This window comes from Rattus rattus, chromosome 16 (assembly GCF_011064425.1).
Source record: "Rattus rattus isolate New Zealand chromosome 16, Rrattus_CSIRO_v1, whole genome shotgun sequence".
NCBI classification, from domain to species: Eukaryota; Metazoa; Chordata; class Mammalia; order Rodentia; family Muridae; genus Rattus; species Rattus rattus.
The window spans coordinates 17669704-17689111 of record NC_046169.1 but is presented as its reverse complement, the minus strand read 5'-3'; the positions used below and the strand labels follow the sequence as shown (position 1 = coordinate 17689111).

At 47.8% G+C, this 19408-nt stretch overlaps 1 protein-coding gene across 9 annotated transcripts in view; it reads right to left on the bottom strand.

The window, feature by feature from the left end:
* The window catches only part of Cux1 (cut like homeobox 1), a 320437-nt gene that overhangs the window by 81206 nt on the left and 219823 nt on the right, over positions 1-19408 (bottom strand). For all 9 annotated transcript variants that reach the window (XM_032886312.1, XM_032886313.1, XM_032886317.1 and 6 more), the window contains exons 9-10: positions 9366-9414; positions 2276-2380 (exon numbers count right to left, since the gene is read on the bottom strand). In XM_032886312.1, the coding sequence (XP_032742203.1) occupies positions 2276-2380; positions 9366-9414 (154 nt within the window). The remainder of the gene's footprint in view (positions 1-2275; positions 2381-9365; positions 9415-19408) is intronic.

The following is a 19408-nucleotide window of genomic DNA, read 5'->3' as shown; positions in this document are numbered from 1 at the left end:
CTCGCTCAGTGTTCATGAAAGAGTGGCAGGTTGATGGGTTGGAGGGAAAGGCGCCTGTGTACTGCTTGGCATTTATGTGGGTGCCTCATGCTCATGTGACGAGCTCTTAATATTAGCCCCTCCCATGCCCTCCAGTCTTGTAGAATCATGGTTCTGAGAGACACTCAGTACGTCAGCTCTGGCTTTGCCACAGCTATGGATTCTACACTTTCCCAGTTGAGTTCTGCCACACAAACCCAACAGACCTTATTTTCCTGCTGGCTCTATGCCTGTGGTAGCCTCCATGGGAAGGCACAGATAGGGAAGTCCCTGCTTGCTGTGGCTGAGAGACTCAAGCCAGGGACTTGCTGCATTTAGCCCATGATGAAGTGTGGAAGCCACTCCTGGCCCCACAACTGACTGGACCTGCAAAAACATTCATTTCCTTCCAGAATGTTTGGGTTTGCTGTGGCCCAGTAAGGTGCCAGGATTCTCTGTAATCCAAACATTTAGCTTAGAAGCCCTGTTAGACATGTTAGGATGAATGGCTTCCTCCTGACCAAGGGCGGCCACAGAAGCTGGGAAGCTGCTGGCCCTGGCTCCAGGGCTTGCCTCTGCCCTGGTGCTGTCCCCAGGGTATCTACATTTGAGTAAGGAAGAATAAAGGACACATTTCAGAGAAAAACAAGTTACTGCGTCCCTCAAGTGTGAAAGAACTAACGGTCTCTGACATGAGACCCCTCTGCCCCACTCTGAAATGCTCAGACAGGGTCTTATTGTCCTGCCAATCCTCCTGCCTCAGATCCCTGAGTTCTCGTGTTCATGTTCTCTCTCTCTCTGCCCCCTTCCCCCTCCCTCTCTCCTTCAAGATTAGGTTTCATATAGCTCAGGTTGGTCTTGAACTTTCTCTGTAGCTGCAAACAACTTTGAATGAAGGCCAATGAGTTCCTGTTTCTGCTGGGACTATATGTGTTTGACACTAAGCCCAGCTATAGCCATAGCCTACCTTAACAGATAAACGAACGGAGAGCCAGGAAGATAGGACTCTTTGAGAATGCAGAGCTGAGATCTGAACTAAGAGTCTTAGCTAGTGTGTTTCTCTGTCACCAGTGCTAGCTACCCAAGGTCGCTGAAGGCACCTGGAATCTGTTCATTCAGGGCCACTTTGACTAAACCTTGCTGTTAACTTGAGGAAAGTCATGTGGGATGAGGCATGTTACTGCACACTTTGAATCCCAGGACTCAGGAGGCTGAGGCAGAAGGATCACCAATTAGAGGTTAGCTTGAACTATTGTAGTGAGGCTTTGTCTTAAAAAAAATAATAAAGAAAGAAAGAAGGCAGGGGTGGTGAGATGGCCCCGTGCTGGCTGGCTGCAGAAGTCTGACTGATGACCTGAGCCTGACCCTCAGCACCCACATGGCAGGGGAACAGACTCTTGCAAGTTGCCCTCTGACCCTTGTGAAACTACTATTCTTATACCCACTAAATAAATAAATAAATACATAAATAAATAAATACATAAATAAATAAATAAATGAATGGGGCGGGGCAGAGACAGAGGGAGAACAAATGAGGTTTGGACCACTGGGTCCTGCTCTTTCTGAATGTTTGCATCTCGGGTGAGATTCCAAGCACTGTACAGACTCAGGGCCAGCTGCTCTTCTTCATGTCCTACTAGTAGGATAGCCTTGACCTCCCTGTGAAGCTTTGGTCCTTTTCGGATCCGGTCACCACTGGCCTCCACCTGGCACAGGACACGTATGGGGTCCCAACACTAACCATGAGACACCTCTGTACTATTGGCAGAGCTCTTCCTTCAACCTTCCCGAGTTCTGCTGCTAAGAAATGATACGTGTGTGGCTAACGCTGTCAGCTCATTAGGATCTCGAGTACTTGACCTCTGGGAATGTCTGTGAGGGGCTTTGGAGTGGGTGAGTTGAGATGGGAAACACATTCTCACTGTGGGTAGCACCCAGGCCGGGGTCCTGAAGTTGATAAAAAGATGGAGGCCAGCTAGGCAGCAGCACGGATCTTTGCATCTGGACTGGATGTGAGCTGCTGCCACACACTATCAGGCCCTCCCTTGCCATGATGGTCTGCACCCTTGAACTGTGAGCCGAAATAAACCTACCACCCTCCCCTTAGCCCCCCTCCCTCCCGTTTGTTGCAGCAATTAGAAAACTAACCAATACAGCCACCAAACACCCATTCCTGCTTCAGTGGTTATTCCAAAGGCAAGAGTTGAAACCAGGAGTGACATGGAGCAGGGGTTGGGGTAAAGCCTGGGTTACCCACCACATCTGGAGCCTTCTGGATCTGCGAGGCCAGTTGGAGAGAGTGGTTGGCCGATGAAAGCTGTTCCCTTAAAGTCTCTGCCTCTCTCTGTGCCACCTCTGCCCTCTGAAGGAAACGGAAAGGGTGAGGAGAAGAGAGTACATTTGGTTTAACAGCTGACAATTATTACAAGAACATTCATCAATTCATGCCTGACTGACTGTAATTGATTTTCCTAAACACTCAACCTAATAAATGCTAGGGAAACACACACACACACACCCTAGAATGTGATGGATTTTTATTTTAAACAGTACAAGGAAGAAATAATTGAGCGATTATGACAGTAATTTAACGCTAGGAGCGAGGAATCCCCTGCTGGTATTAATGCTCCGGCCCATTGCGTTTCCCAGACTGAATAAATACCGGTGGAAATAGAGTCTTCTGATTCAATTTCTTTCTCTTCTCATGGACCGAAGAGACGTTATCACGGGTTACTCTGGGGAGTCGTTCTCACGGGTAAACACTGAGTTAAAGACACTCTGGCCTTTCTCTTCCCCCAAACATACACAGTGTGGTGGGTGTTTTCTGCCACCGTGCATTTCCATGAGTGGACTATGGAAATGTGGCTTCTTTTGTGAGAGATGAGCCGGCTTCCAGTTAACCCTTCATGGGGGAGTGTTTGTGAATGTTGGCATCTGCAGCTAGCCAGACTACTCTGGACCAGCAGTGTGTGGGCCTAAAGTGGTGTTGGGAGCTTCGACAGAAATGGCTGGAACCTTCTGCAGTTTGTCTAGGACCCTGGATGAGAAAGTCAAGACTGCTGCAAACTCAGACTTGCTATTGGACAAAGAAGAAAGCCACTCCAGGACCTACCACTCAAGAGGCCATCTGGGAACAGAGGCAGCAGGGACAACTACCTACACTCCTGGATCCTCTACATACTTATCTGTAGAATGGGAACATTGTGCCCACTCAGACATGTGGGTGGGGCTCCATGCCCACAGAGGTTCACCACATGCAACTGATGTGAGAGTAGGTTCTCAATACACTTACCCAGGTCTCATTATTATGACTGAGACAAAACTTAAGACGGATGGGCAATGGCAGCTAAGGGCATCAGGACTGCACTGAGAGTGACATGCCACTTCTCCATACCCTTGGCAACTTATGTTATTAGGAAAAGGTAACACGGAAGGTGAGGCAGGAGGGTTGTGAGTTGGAGGACACCATGGGCTGCACAGTGGGTTTTAAGCAAGCCTGGGCAACACAGTGAGTTCAATGTCACCTGGGTTACACAGTGATTTCAAAGCCAGCTTGGGCTATACAGCGAGTTCAAGACCAGCCTGAACTACAATGGGAAATCCTATGTCTCAAAAACCAAAACAAAAAGTCACCCACAAAACAAACCAGGAAAGTCTAATGAAGACAGCCTGGCTGAGCAGGACTGTTTGAGCAATTACCAAGAGAGAAGTTACAAAGGAAAACGTGAGTTAGCTGGCCTGCTGCTAGCTGGCTAATCTGCTTGCACAATGGCAGGCGGGCAGCCCAAGTACCTTGGTGGCAGCAGTGAGTTCCCACACAAAGTTAGAATCTTACTAATAATGATGGTTTATCTGCCCAGGGTGGGATGGTAGTCAAGTGCTCTGCCTTCTGGAGAGCTCAGGGAATGGCCCTGAATCTTCCACACAGTCTCTGCTCCAGACAGAATCTAGAACCAAGGTCTGTAGAAACAACTACCGGGAAAAGCTTTCTGGTAATATGACAGGGATGGAGAGAGAAATGTCTGCTTCAAGCTAACTGTCCAGTGAGTCCTATTTCCAACTTCTCTCTGGGGAATTCTAGGCAGGCACTCTATCACCACAAATCCCTTGCTTTCTTTTTCTCCTTTCTTTTTTTTTATAAAAAGATTTATTTACTGTATGTGAGTACCCTGTAGCTGCCCTCAGACACACCGGAAGAGGGCATCAGAACCAATTACAGACGGTTGTGAGCCACCATGTGGGTGCTGGGAATTGAACTCAGGACTCAATCAGTGCTCTTAACCCCTGAGCCATCGCTCCAGCCCTGCTCTTTCTGCTTTATTTTGAGGCAGGTTCTTACAAACTAAGTTGCCTAGTCTGGTCTCGAACTTGCCATCCTTCTGCTTCAGCCTTATAAGAAGTTGGGACAACAGCTGTTTTCCCACTTCTCTGACAGTGAAGATCCTTGACTGAAAAGCACATGTCCCCATAATTAGTGAGGCAAACCTTCAAACACAGCTTTGCCGGGAATAATGGGTAGTCTGATGACTCCTTAGTCTTTCTGAGGAGGAAAATCTTTATTCACCTATTAGGGAGGACGTTCTGATAGCTGCCGAACAGTTGCATTACCAGTGTCTGTCTTCATCATTACTCTCAGAGGCTGTGAAGGTGCCCGGAGGCTGAGTGCTCACTCACAGACCAAGGTCTCAGCTAGCTCCTGTGATCTTTCTGTACCTAGTTCATGACGGTGTGAGGCGTGGAGGGTAACACCTGTAGCTTCGACTTTGGGGAGGCTGATTCAGAGGTAGTGAGTTTGAGACCAGCCTGGCTGACACTAGAGATGCAGTTTCAAAAAAGCAAAGCAAAACTAGGTTGGGCACAGTGGTGCAAGTCTTTAGTCTCTGTTTGAGGCCAGTCTGGTCTATGTACTTAGAGAGTGAGCTTCAGGCTAGGGTGTGGCTCAGTTGGTAGAGGGCTTGTACAGCATGCCCTGGGTACAATCCTATCACTGGGCATAGTGGCACAAGTCTGTAATCCGAGCAGTTGGAAGGTAGAGGCAGGAGGGTCAAGAGATTAATGTCATTCCTAAGCTACATTTGTAGTTAGTTTGAGGCCAGCCTCGGCTATGATACCCTGTCTCAAAACTGAAACAAAATAAATAGAAAACCCTAAGCAAAACCAAATAAATGAGGTGGCTCTGCTAGAAGTCAGTGCTCCAAGGTGGCCTAACTTGGTTAGTTCAGTGCAACGTCTTGATTTCATGTTTACTAAGGATTTCTAGTCTTAAATGCACCATTGGTGCGGTCAACAACAGCCACACGCCACCATCAAACAGTATAGATCTGTGCAGCTAAAAGCTATAGACCAGAGGAATAAGAAAGAGCTGTTCAGGGAAGGGACGAGGGACAGGGTGACAGACACTAGTTGGGAGCTGGGGTGAATTCCTTTCCAGATTGGAAGAACTAACTCAAGCCTTCCCTTGGCAGCTGAGCAGACAGGGAAGGGTGCTGCCTCAGCTGGTGTTCCCTGTTGGAGCCTCTTACATCCTTGGTAAAGCCACAATTCAGATGGCTATGGTCGGGATGCAGAGTTGACCCCATCATGGTGGCTTAAGGCATTGAGTGCTTCCATGTGCTTCCAAACAGGACACAGAGGCAGAGCCAGGGGAACACAGGACATGCTCTTGAACTGCAGTTAGGGACAGCACTTGCCACCATGTGTGTCGCCCTTATGCTTTTTCTTGAGAAGCACAACCATTTCTGAGACAAAGGAGTAGAGGAGGAGACAGGGTAGGGCAGTGCTGACCTTTGGTGGCTGCCGTATGGAGAACAGCTACTCTGCAAAGCCAGCGGTGATTGTGTCCACCACAGTGACAAGGTCAGAGCATTAGGACCACATCTGAGGCCAATACTTGCTTCATCTAAAACAGATGACTTTGGTTTTTGAGACAGGGACTCATGTACTCCAGGCTTGCCCAAAACTGTAGCTGAAGATGACCTTGAACTCCTGATCCTTCTGCCTTACTGTTCCAAGGATGGAAGGCAGAGCTTTGTGCATAACTCTGTTGACTGAGCTACATCCCATGACCTTTTCTTCTTTCTTTTTTCTTTGAGACAGGTTTTCCTGTAGAGAGCTGAGGCCTGTCTTCAACCCCTGACCTGCCTCCTAAGTGCTGGGATTACAGGGGTGAGCCACCACATCTGGCTACTTCCCTTGGTTTATGGGGTGGTGGTGGGGCTTTCAATATAATCTGCCCCTTTTGGTTTAGATTATTTGCTTATGGCTTCTCTGCACGTGTGACCACTAACACAGGTGCAGGCAAATCTGAGACAAGGACGTCTCTGCAGCAGCAAAGCGGCCTCCTGTGTGAATTGGTGATGGCTGTCATGGAACCAGAGCCATGGGGAACTGCCATAGGCGAACCTGTCAATGGTTCTGCAGGGACTTGGTGAAGGTCATAGGTAGGAGATGAGAAACTCACCACACCTACCAAGCAGCTGGGCCCCCTTCAGTCACCACTTACGCTGCTGGTCACCACAGGCCAGGCTGACAATTCACATATGTGAACACTGCTGATCTGTAACAGGACTACAGCTAAGTCTGATGAACAAACCGCCTGACAGAATTCTCACTGCCACCGAGCTGCTCCCAGTGTGCCCTCCATGCTCTTTGCTTTGCCAAGCTAAGAAATTTTACTTATCAAGAAATTCCAGAGCCCAGAACATTCTCTCTGCACAGCCAGTTGACTGTAATGGTGCAAGTGCTGATGGAACACGTGCCAAGGAGACGCCCCTGTTCCACTAGTAGCTACTGCCTGTTTTTCTGGTTCCCTGGGGTAGAGACATAATCTCTGAGCAATGAGACAGCACTATAGGTCTCAGTAGAATGTCTGAGATAAGCCCAGGGCAAAACCAACTCTAAACACCAATGAACTAGCAAATTGTTCCTCCCGGGCAGGTGCCATGGTCCAGATGTATGGCACCTATAGCAATCTGTGGCTGTGTGCAGCCCCGCACTGCTCCTGCTCAGCCTACCTCTGCCTTGTTTCCTTGGGCATCATCTCCTGTCCAGGTCTACAGGTCTCTCCTGTCCTATCAGCAGAGCTGCTGGTGGCTTCCCTGGTTTCTGGCCTTCCCGCTCCTATTCCTTATTGAAGCTTTATCTACAGTGACTCCTTTATTTCTTTTAAATGGATTTTTTTAAAGGTTTATTTTGTTTTAATTGTATGCATCTATGCAAGTATATGAGCATGTGAGTGCAGGAGCCCTGAGAGTTCAGGAGACGGCCTCTGATGCAGTGTGGGCCCTCTGCATGAACAGTATGTGCTTTTAAAGGCTGAACTATCTCTCCGGCCCCAAGTGACCTTTAACACAAATCCAGGATCTCCATCCTCCTAGTACACCCACTGTCCTCAGGATGAAGCCCCTCCCCCTAACCTGCCGGGCTCTTTCCCATCCAGCCACTCTGCTGCCCACACCCAGCCTAGTTTTCCTCCCATGCCAACTCCAGCCTTTGCCCTATAGACTTTTACCCCGACCCCCAGGCTTCCTTATTCCCTTCTCAGATGCTGTACCAAGGTGCCCTTTTATACCATAACACGATGTTGTCATCTACAACTTTCACATGAGTCAACTCTGCAATCAGGTTACACACAAAACAATACCCCCTAAACAAATGACCAAACACCTAAATCAAACAAGAAACAAACCACCCCCCAATGTGCCAAGACAATGTTAAGATGGACTTCTGGATTTCTTGTTCCAGCTCAGTGATGGACCAGGCACTGACTCAGTTTCCTTATTTATAAGAATCCTGACCATGTTGATCTCAGGCTTGACAGAGGAAGTGATATGGTTCTAACAATTTGCTTAGATTAATTGTGTATGGAGCATTTGAGAATGGACAGCTATTCTGACGAGTACCAGGGTGGCTAAGACTACTTAGGAGACCTCACATGACCACTGCCACACTCTGCACAGAAAGCCCTTACAGACCAGCCATGGCCCACCCTGTCCTAAGGGAATAATGGAGCCACACATTCCAGGAGTGTGCTTTTCCTGCTTAGGCTTCACGTGAATTTCATCAGGGAAGAAATGGACAGCACTTTCCCCTGCATGCTGGTGCAAGTCTGTGACCAGCACCTATGGAAGACAGGTGTCCTGTGAACTCCTGGGGAGGGGGCAGGGCAGGTTCTGCAGGGACTCTGGGGGGCTTTTCACTTCACAGAGAGCCTTGAGCTCACTGGGTGGGGTGACCCAATACAAAATTCAAAACTTTCTAGTGTCTATGGGTACCCAGCTATAAAACTGAGTGGGCAGAGGCCACAGGCCATGTCCTTCTGGGCTGAGGAACTAATTACTGCTTTAACTGTTTCTCCCCCAAGTGAAGAATCCATGGAAACTGTCTGGGAATGCAGCTTAGCTGGTTGGCAAAGTGCTTGCCTAGCATCAGAGCTGTGGTGATGTGCACACTTGTTCTAGCACACAGAAGGTGAGAGCACTCAGAAGTTTGAGGTCATTACCAGTTCCATAGCTAGCTGGAGCCAGGAGCACTAGATATGAAAGTAAAATGTCTTACTGCCCTGCAGGGCCTGTGAAAAGGGTTATGGGTAGCTGAGTGCTTGGAACCATCTGATACTATGTGACTGACTATTCTGTGCCTGGCATTGTGCTGTGTGTTTCCAGAAAGGTGTGTCTGAAAACTGGGTATTGCCTGGGAGCTTCACTAGAACAAGCAGTTGGAACCGACTAGAAGGCGGTGATAATTAATTCTGTGGTGGAATGGATACCTGGGGACAGTCATCAGACATGCTCGACCTTCTGACATTGGGATGATAGTGTCAATTCCAATGTTTACACTTGGGAACTGCACAACTGCAAATCAATCAATCAGCCAATCTCACAGTGCTTTAATAAGTTTACTGTTTTGTGTTAGGCCTCATCCATGGCTATTCTGAGATGCATGTGGCCTGCAGGTCATGGTTTGGACACTACCGGGATAGGTGCACTGGAGCCACGGGATCAGAAGAACAAGTATCCTCATGCATTTGTGTCTCAGACACTGGCTGAAGCCAACATTCTCCCAGGAATAGTGCAATGGATGTCTTTCTAACTTCTCATGGCTGGTCCTAGGTTCTATAAGGAAGCAGGCTAAGTAAGCCATGAGAGCCAGTCAGTAGCAGTATCTCTCCATGGCCTTTGCATAAATAAGCCCCTGCCTCTAGATTCCTGTCCTGTTTGTGTTCCTATCCTGACTACCTTTGAGAGGGAAAATGGACCCACAATGACCTCATCTTGGAGCGAGGTGTCTCCCAAGGGAACTGACTGGGTGAACTTTTGTGTTTCATGGTGAAGGTTCGAATAGCCTACCTGGTTGGCTCGTTCAAGGTCAGTCATGATCATCTCGATCTCGTCGGCCCTGGGAAAGAAGAGGGATAGAGGTTAGGCATGACTGTGCTGGTGCATGGAAGTGATCAAGGGATAGGTTCTCTGGCTCAGACTGAAGACGACTAACCACATCCACACAAGGAGAGGACCAGGCAAACCTGTGAGGGATTCCAGTGGCCAATGGAACAGGCCACAGGCTACTCATTCTATTCACCGTCACTACTGTGTGCACACCCCTGCCTTAGTGCTGTCACAACGGTCAGCATTTGGTTCTCCACTACTGTGGGCTCCAAGGATCAACCTGAGGCCCCGAGGCATACAAAACAAGTGATTGTTACCCAGGAGCTCCTCACCAGACCTTACCAGTCAAGGAGGACTACAGACTCCTAATCCTGTCTCTACCGCTCAAGGGCACCATCAGGTGAGCACCATCAAACGAGGCTCTTCATTCACTTTGTTGACATTCATGTGTCTGGTGGGCTCCTAATCGTGCTAGCTTGACAGCCAAAACATTAGTAAAATACAGGTCTTTGGATGTGGCTCAGATCGGTAGACTGGCTGGTGTGAACGAAGCCCTGACTTCAGTCCTTAGCACCCATGAGGCATAGTGGTACAAGCTCGTGATTCCAGCAGTCTGTAGGTGGAGCAGGAGGATCAAGAGCTCTAAGTGATCTTGTGCTACATAGTGAGTTAAAGGTCAGCCTCGACTACATGAGACCCTGCCTCAAAAATAAAGATACAACAAAGCGCATTATGTCTTGACTGGAGCTCTGGACAAATCTTCCTTAGGGCAGGAACAGGGAGGGCTGCAGAGGAGGCAATGCACAAGCTGAGGGTTGAATGATAAACAGCTGTTTGCCCTATCAGGAGAGAACGAGCTGGAAAAAGTCTACCCTTAGGAAAATGCCCTGACAGGAAGGGCCTTCCTAGGACCCAAGGCACTTAGAGCAGGCATGGCCTGTAGGGGAGGCAAGGACGGAGATGCGGGTTGCAGTGTGAAATGTCAAGTCTAGTCACCTCTTAGCCCACACTAGTCTGGAGGGCCTTATTTATTTTTTGTTTGAACTCCTCTGAGTGAAGGCAAATGCATAGTTCCACACCTGTGCTGAATAGTTTTATGCCAATTTGTCACAAGCTAAGTCGTCAGAGAAGAGGGGGTCTTAAATAAGAAAATGCCCCCACATGATCTGGCAGTAGGCAAGCCTGTAGGGTGTTTTCTTAGTGATTGATCAGGGAGAGCCCCCCAGCCCATTATGGGTTTTGCCACTTCTGGGCTGTGGTCCTGGGTTCTATAAGAAAGCAGGCTGAGGGGCTGTAGAGATTAAGAGCACTGACTGCTCTTCCAGAGGTTCTGAATTCAGTTCCTACCAACCACCAGGTGACTCACAACCATCTATAATGAGATCTGATGCCCTCTTCTGGTGTGTGTGAAGACAGCTACAGGTACAGTGTACTTACATATAAACAAATAAATAAAAGAAAGCAGGCTGAGCAAGCCACGAGAGCGAGTCAGTAAGCAGCATCCCTCCATACCCTTTGCATAAATAAGCTCTTGCCTCTAGATTCCTGTCCCCTGTGAGTTCCTATCATGACTTCCCTGATGATAACAGTGATGTGAGAATGTACGTTCCCCTGCAATCCATTTTTTGGTCATAGTTTTTCATTACAGAAACTAGAAGGCCCAACTACGACAACATCCTACCATGAGGAAGCATGGCTCCCAGAGCCCAGGCTAGGTAAATGTCTGCCAACATTGCAGGTTTGGGAGAAAAGGTCAGAAATCCATGACTGATGAGCACTCAAGATAAGCTATGCCGGGGAGACGTTGCCAGCATCTCCTCGGGCTCCACTGCAGAGCTGGTTACAGCGTTTGGGAGGCGTGGGGAATCAGCCAGGCCTGGGTGAGCAGGCAGACCCTGAATGCGTTCAATAGGGCAGCTCCTTGTATTCCAGGAGGGTCTTCAAGATGGTGCCTTCTTTCCTTGATTCTGCTAACCAATCTTCATACTATTCCATCTTTCTGACTGGAAAAGGTTGGCACACCAACTTCTGTCTTCCACATCATTCAGCTGTTTCTTTGCTTTTTTTAAAAAACTCACTTAAAGATAAGATTTATATATTTTGTGTGTGTTTGGGTGGGGGTATGTTGTATTTATGGAGGACAGAGGACACTTTTATGGAACCAATGCTTTCCTTTCAGCATGTGGGACCCAGGGATTGAACTTAGGTCCTCAGGTTTATTGGCAAGCACCATTATCTGATGATCAATCTTGCCTGTCCCTTATTCTTTAAACACACACACACACACACACACACACACACACACACACACACACACACACACACAGAATAAATTTAAAAAAAGTAAAGCAATTTTGAAAAACAAAGTAAAATGCCACCTTGTCTCACTAAAACAGGAAGGTACTCTCTGCTGTTGGAAGGAATCCCTAAAAGTGAAGTCGAGTTTTCCATTGGTGGGTCAGACTCACTTTGGTTGCTAAGCAATCACAGAACTGAGCGAAATATTTAATGAGATAATGGAGCTGTGCATCTCATGGTGAGGACACTCATGGCTTTCCTGGGCTCAGAGGAGACTGACAACAGTGCTCTGCTGTGCTAGGACAGAGTGACTCAAAACCTTAAGCCTGTGGTGGCGATACCCAGATCCAGAGAGGCTATCATTCCCAGAGACTACTGTCAGGGAAGGAACAAGGCTTCCAAAGTTTACATTATTATTAATAATAAATTTCTGTTACAGGTTGTAATCTCCCAGTCTGGCCTCAAACTTACTATGTAGCTGAAGACAACTGCTCCTGCCTCCACCCACAATATTCAGTTTATGTAGTGGCGGGGATGGAGCCCAGCGTTCAGTGTATGCTGGGCCAGGGCACCGTGTGAGCTACAACGCTGAACCCCAGCCCCTCTCCAGAGATAATCACTTTATGCCTGCTTTCAGTCTTTAGAGAACACATCTAGTTACAACTAAATTGCTTTCAGCAGGGTCTCCTGCTTGGATGGCAGGTATGCTACACCATGCTGTGCCCTGCTAGCTGGGGACTTCCGTACAATACTGAGCTCTGTGTGAGCATAGCTGAACCAACATGGTGGGTTCTACACTGCTCCACTAGGTTTTGATGAATCTGCCTTTGGTGGTTAGTTCTTGTCAACTAGACACAAACCAGAGTCTCCTGGGAAAAGGGAGCCTCACCTGAAGAGCTCCTTCATCTGACACACCTACAGGCCAGCCAGTGGGCCACTTTCTTCATTAATGATTGATATGGAAAGAACCAGCCCACTGTGGCTGGCGTCCCCTCCCCCACAGGTGATCCTGGAAGTGTAAACCAAACAAACCCTTTCCTCCCCAAAGTAGCTTTGTTTCCTGATAGCTCTAGAGAAGCAAACTAGGACATGCCCTCTCAAACATACTGCTGAACCTCACTGCCAACAAAACGAAGCCTACCCAATCACCTGTCCTTAGTAAGGACGCTGGAAATGTCTGGGTGGGGCGGGGTGGGGAGCCACATCCGCTACTTCACCAGGACAGGGATGAACTGCCCATAATATAGTTTCATAGCATGACAGTAAGTCTTTCAGAGGCTTTGTTTTCATTCCTTCCTCTTCTCCCCGCCCCTCCCTTGTTTTTTTTAGACTTGAGTAAAGCACTATAGCTCCTCCTATAGCCTATAACCACTATAGCCTAGCTCTCATTTTGTAGTCCCACGCTTACAAGAATCCTCCTGCCTCAGCCTCTGGGCTTCCAAGTGTGCATTCACCATATCTGGCTGAAAGGGTTCTCTTCTTTAATGTTTTGGGACCCAAGCTGTCCTCAAACTCTAGTCCTTCTGCTTCTGCTTCCTGAGGGCTGGGATTATAGGTGTGTGCCATTATGCCTGGCCACTCTTTCCATTTCAAAGTTCCTGAAGATTGGGAGATTGACATTTGTCTAAAATCTTTTCTATTTCAGAGTCCGTAACCCTGCACAAACTGCTCGCTCAGCACCATTTGTTATCGGCCCCTCCTCCGCTCACCTTTTTGTGAGCTGACAACGCGGCGTCTGCTGTCTATTAACCTGCATTGTTTTATGTTCTTCCCTGACTCCGAGTACAGGGTCATTTCATCAGGGCCTAGAATATATATAGTTCATTCACTTGTTTCCCTGCGCATCATTTCAGGGTATTCTCCAGGCTAACATACCATTTTTATGACGAACTTCAAAGGACACGGTCAAGGTTGATGGAAAGGAAATTATACCCAGGCCAGACACCGTGTATTTCCTTTCGCACAAACCTCCTGAGTGCTAGCACCATCCGGCCCAGCGCCAGGCTGCCGCATATCTCATCGTCTTAGCCATCAGTGACGCCAGGAAAACAGTGTTCTCAGTCCTCCATGTCCTCACGTCCCACTTTTGCAGATTCCATGTGTGTATCAACCTCATGTGGACCTCAAGTTTGCACCTCACTTGATAAGCAATACGGTGTATAACGACCCACAGAGCAGGCATCGGATTGTCTATTAGAAGTTCCAAATGGTGATTTGGAGAGTGTTCTGTGCAAATGCTACAGATCCTACTTTAGTCAATTATTGTTTACATGTATATTATATATGTAAGTCACAGGGAAATTGCAGGCGTCTGTTCTCTCACTGTGTGGGGTCCAGGGATCAAACTCAGGTCTTGGCCTTGGCAGCAAGCACCTTCGCCTGCTGGGCCCTCTCACCTGCCCCTAATTATTACTACTATCATTTTGTCAGCCGGTAATTGAGACACTTAGGGCAGGGCCTGAGTCCAAGTTCAGAAAGGAGAGGTTGGGGTAGATGGAGTCTGGCTCTGAGGAAGGGTGCTCTGTGATGGGGACTGTCATCCCCATAAAGGATGTGGGTCCCCTCTCCCAGCCTGGCACAAAGAGAAGGATCTGGGACAAGAGCAGGGACAATCTGTAGCTGAAAAGCTGCCTGATGGCTTTTACTGTCAGCCGACAAGGTGTGGAAGCACTGCAAAGCCTCTGGTGTCTGTGAGGACTGTGGAGATTGTTAACTGAGGTAGGAAGAGTGTGAGGAGATTGGACAGCAGGGGCGCGGCGGGGTGGGACGTCCTGGGCTGAATGGAAAGGAGAAAGTGGGAGCCAGAATCAACGTTCCTTTGTAAGTGGCTTCCGTTAGATATTCTGTCTCAAGAGAAAATTAATAAGCTACATAGGATGTGGAAGACACATGTCAGTCAGAAGGAGGGGCCGGTTGGAGCCACAAGGAGTCAGCTGTGCAGGTCAATATAGTGACAGCCTTTCAGAGTGTCTTAAGCCCTTATATAACTGCATATAAGGAGAGCAAAGAGTCTGCTGGTATCCCCTGAATGCTTCTTGTTTCTTTACCTGGGGACACTCACTGGGCTGGGAAGATGGCTTGGTTGGTAAAGTGCTTCCCTTGCATGCATGAGGACCTAAGTTGGATCCTCAGAACCAACATAACAAAGGCAAGCACTTGGAATCCCAGTAATGGAGAGGCAGAGAGACAGGCACATCCTGGGACTTCCTGTCCTTCTTGTTTAGCTGAACTGGTAAGCTCCAGGGAAAAGGAAACAAAAACAAAAGCCAAAAAACCAAAACAAACACCCCCCCCAACCAAAAAAAACCCAAAGTTGGTTGGAGTCTGGCCTCTACAGAAGTATTCACATGTGTGTGATTATACATACGCACAGGCACACATGCAGGAGGGGAGGTGGAATCACACTGGTATATATTTCTATAACATTCCATACCGGATGCTGGCTAGTTTTAACTTGACGCTTAAGCTACAGTCGCTGCCAGGAGGGAACCTCGGCTGAGCTATTGCTGGTAAGGTCCGGCTATAACAAGAGCTTATGTGGGGCATTTTGTTTATTAGTGATGTGGGAGGGCCCAATCCACTGTGGGAAAACCATGAGGAGCAGGCAGCAGGAAGAGCTCCCCCATGAGCTCTGCATCAGCCCCAGGTTCCTTCAATGCACTGAGTGAACACATAGAAGCCAAAGGAACCGTCTCCTCCCAGGTTGCTTTTGGACATGGTGCTTGATCACGCAGTAGTAACCAGCTCTAACTAAGACAACAGTGAGGGACTCCTTGCCTGGTGTGGATTCTCGGTGCTAACTCCCTATTTCACAAGTCACCATATTGCTGGTGTTTGGCTTTAAATATATACATTTAGATTTTGTTAATAAAATATCCATCTCTTACTTTATTATGACTTTTTAATAAAAGATGAGTATCGATTTCTTTAAGTGCGTCTTAAGCATTTATGTAGCTAATGAAATGGATTTTCTCCTCTGACCTGCTAATACAATAAATTATACTAGCTGCCACCTGTCCCTATCTGTCTGTAGTGTACCAGGCGTTTAGTGAGCTCTCAGGTCGGTTGCTAGTACTTTATTTAGTATTTTTATATAAATATTTATACATGGGTATGGCCTTTGGTTTCTTTTGTAATCTTGAGTGGATGAAGTTATAAAAACACCTTTTAGGGCTACAGAGCTGGCTCAGTACCTGTTGCTAACTTTGACAACCCGAGTTCCATCTTCAGAAAGAGGGAACCAGCTCTCAAATGCTGTCCTGACTTCCTCATACACACTTTACATGTGTGTCGGACAGACACGAAACAAAAGTTTAAACTATGTTTTATCATATTAGATTGACTGTTCATGTACACGCAAGAGGACGCTTGGAGCTGGTTCTCCCCTATCGTGTGAGAACCATGGGTCCCGGGAGTTTGAACAGGTCGTCACGCTTGGCGGGAGGTGCCGAGCTGCCTTGCTGTGTCTCGAGAATCATTTCTGAAGTCCACCACTCCTCTCTGAAGACAAGGAGCATTCACACAGATCAACAACAGGCATGTGGCCACAACACCCACATCCACGGGTGCCTACTTATGCTCTTGCCTATGGCCTGGCTCCCTGGTAGCCTCTCCCAGTTTGTGGGCCTTTTCTATTCCCTCAGCAATGTTCCTTCCAGCCTAGCAGCCACTGTCAGCTGTAGGTGGCACAGTTGACCTGTGAGTTTTGAGCTCTGGAGTCTGATGTCTGAGAGGCTGGAGTCTGCAGTAGGGACACATGTGCTTCTTTCCCGACAATGGTTTTCACTTTCCCGAAAGTTTTTACTTTTTATCTTTAGACCACAGGGTCTCACTTATGTAGCAAGACTGGCCTTAAACTTGACCTTGAGATCTTAATCCTCCTGTCTCCACCTTCCTGGATTACAGGTGTATATCACCATACCCACATGTGCACAATCAGAATTTCAGACAGACTCCTTCAGTGTGCAGTGAACAATCCTTTGTTGTGGTAAGGTTCCTGGCAGTGGGGTTCTCGCACCCCACTGTGCTGCTTGTAGCTGTTCATGAAGTACTCTCCTTATGTGTCCTTAATGGGTGGCACTAACCTGCAGGTCAACAGGTGCAGGCCAAGCTCCCGAGAATTCTTGTGGCTGTTGGCCTGGTACCTCCCTCCTGAGTGTTTTCTGCACTGCAGAGGAGGTCTTTGCCTTGGTGTATAAAGAGGTGAGGAGACAGGTCCAGGGTAGAGCAGTTGATGACCCATTCTAGGGCACAGGGAGCCACAGGTCTAGGATGAACACCACTCTTACTTCAGGGCCACTAATTACCTTCTTCTCCCCTAAGTACTATGCTGGCATGGGAACTGTGAGGAACAGGGTGGGTGGCAGAAGCTAAGAATAAAAAAAGCAAAAACAAAAACCCAAACCAAAACAACACCAACATCCAACCTTCTAGCTGAATCCTGGTCATCTAGCCCTTGCCGCCCTGTCCTGACCCCACACCTCAACCCAAGTCCACGGTCACTTCCTGGCTCCTCCTCCCAGCCTCTCTCACATGCAGTCACGTCGGCTCCCACAGCCCCTTCAGAGCCCTGCCCTGAAGTTCTCAGATGGTGCTCTTCACCCCAGGAGAAGGGCTGGGAAGTGAAATTGCACAGGCAGGTCTGGGAGGCTGCAGAACATTTGTGGGAAAATACAAAGCCTTCTTCTAGCTGGCACCGAAAGTCTGCACTGGGGTATCACATAAGTGGCTTTTTAGGGTAACTTGAAAATGAATAATTCAGAGGTTCCTAGTCTACTTGGGAAGTGTCAGACAGTTTGGCTGGGGCAGACTTGCTGGCCCCACACAGCCCATCCCTTCCCCTCAGTCTGACCTCATCGAATTTGGCCTCACATCTGTAAGGATGCCCTCCATCCTGTCTAATCACTAAAATACCACAGAGGAAGTTCACAATATTCCGATGGAAGGAAAAAAATAGAAAGGTTAATTGCAATATGAAGTTTTCCCTTGGAGTCAAGCAAACAGTAAATCAGGGCACTGTAGCAAGTCCATGCTCTTAAAAACACCCAACAATAAAGTGTCACGTGGAGGGAAATGGCTTGGCCACCAGGTTGTTAAATGATAGAGCTTTTTGTATAAGTCTGAGTCTTAAAGAGTCACCTTCCCCCTTCCTCTTCTGGTGTGTCTAAGACAGCTACAGTGTACTCACATACAAGATAAACAAAAATCTTAAAACAAAACAAACAAACAAACAAACAAACAAACAAACCATGGGGGAATTAAAACAATGAGGTATATGGTCTATCTACAGAAAACCAATTTCAAAATGCCAGTAGAGAGAAAGCTAATGATGACATTCTGTATTTGCAGGTGCATTAAATATAAATAAGGGTAAATTTACTGTCTGAGCTAATTTATAAAACTTGATAAAATGACAAGAGGCACACTGTAGAAATGAGATGAGTAAAGGCATTAGAAAAAAAACACACAACGGAAGCAGTCAGACAGTGCACAGACACAGAAATTAAAAACTGACGGCAACTTATCACTATAAAGATTTAGGCAGATGGAGTAAAATTACAGGCAGAAAGAAGCCAGGGATGTGAAATTCCTTATGTCTGACTTGCACCATGAAAATATTAGACAAACTGGTTCCTAATACGAAGACCGAGCTGGATGTGGTGCTGCTACCTCCAACCACAGGCCCTGAGCTCACAATCCTCCTGTCTCAGCCTCCCAGACCTGGGATTATAGGTGTGCAATGCCACATCTCACTCAAACATGATTCTGGAAATAACAGTTTACAGACAGGGGCTCATGTAGGTTAGGCTAACTTGCTACGCAGGCAAGGGTGACCTTGACAAACACACCACACTTCCAATTTATACAATAGTAGGAGTTAAACTGGGGCCCCTTACCAGGTAGGTATGCACTCTACCCACTCAGCTTCAGCCCTAGTCCTAGAACGTCTCATATATTCATTTGCTAAGAACAATAATTCCTTCCAGGATCAGTTAATGTGATATTAAAGGGAATTCAAGTTTGTGCTACAGCAAGAGGTGTGCTTCAGTGGGAAGCAAATGACGTGACGAGTGGCAGATCACTGAAGCGGTGCTGAGCCCTGGTCTAGGATGTGAGGGAATGTGACGGGAAAGCAGTAACAGTGCCGACAGACGAGGCTCCCCATCAGAACCCACCCTGGACTGTTGACAGCCTTCACACCAGGGGGAAGTCGCTACACCACACTTGCACATTAACAGTCTATAAAGATGTACTTCTTCTGGGCCCAGAATCAGATCTCTCCATAGACTCATGCTAAGTAGGCAAGAAGGAGGACACCCTGGGCATCACCTCATCTGGGAGTTGGAGCACACCCGTGTGGAAGGGGAGGGATTCTGTGGGGCTGGCTTTGGCATGGGATGGAACTGAACTGTGCAGTGCCTGTGCTCAGGACTATGATCTGGGACTTGTCCTTGGGGGCAGGAGAAAGAGCCAGGGCAGGATTGCAAGCAGAGCCGCTCAGAACAGGATTATTATATCTTGGACACTTTCAGCAGATCCTTGGATTCATCCAGGGAGAAACTAGCAGCGAGAGACAAGAAGATATGGGAAAAGTGACGCTGAGAGGAAAAGGCCCAGATTATGGTGGTGGTAGTGTAGCTAAGAAACAAGGAATGAAGAGAGTCATGGGACTGGATGGATTAGACGGCAGGGTAGCAGAGAGTCAA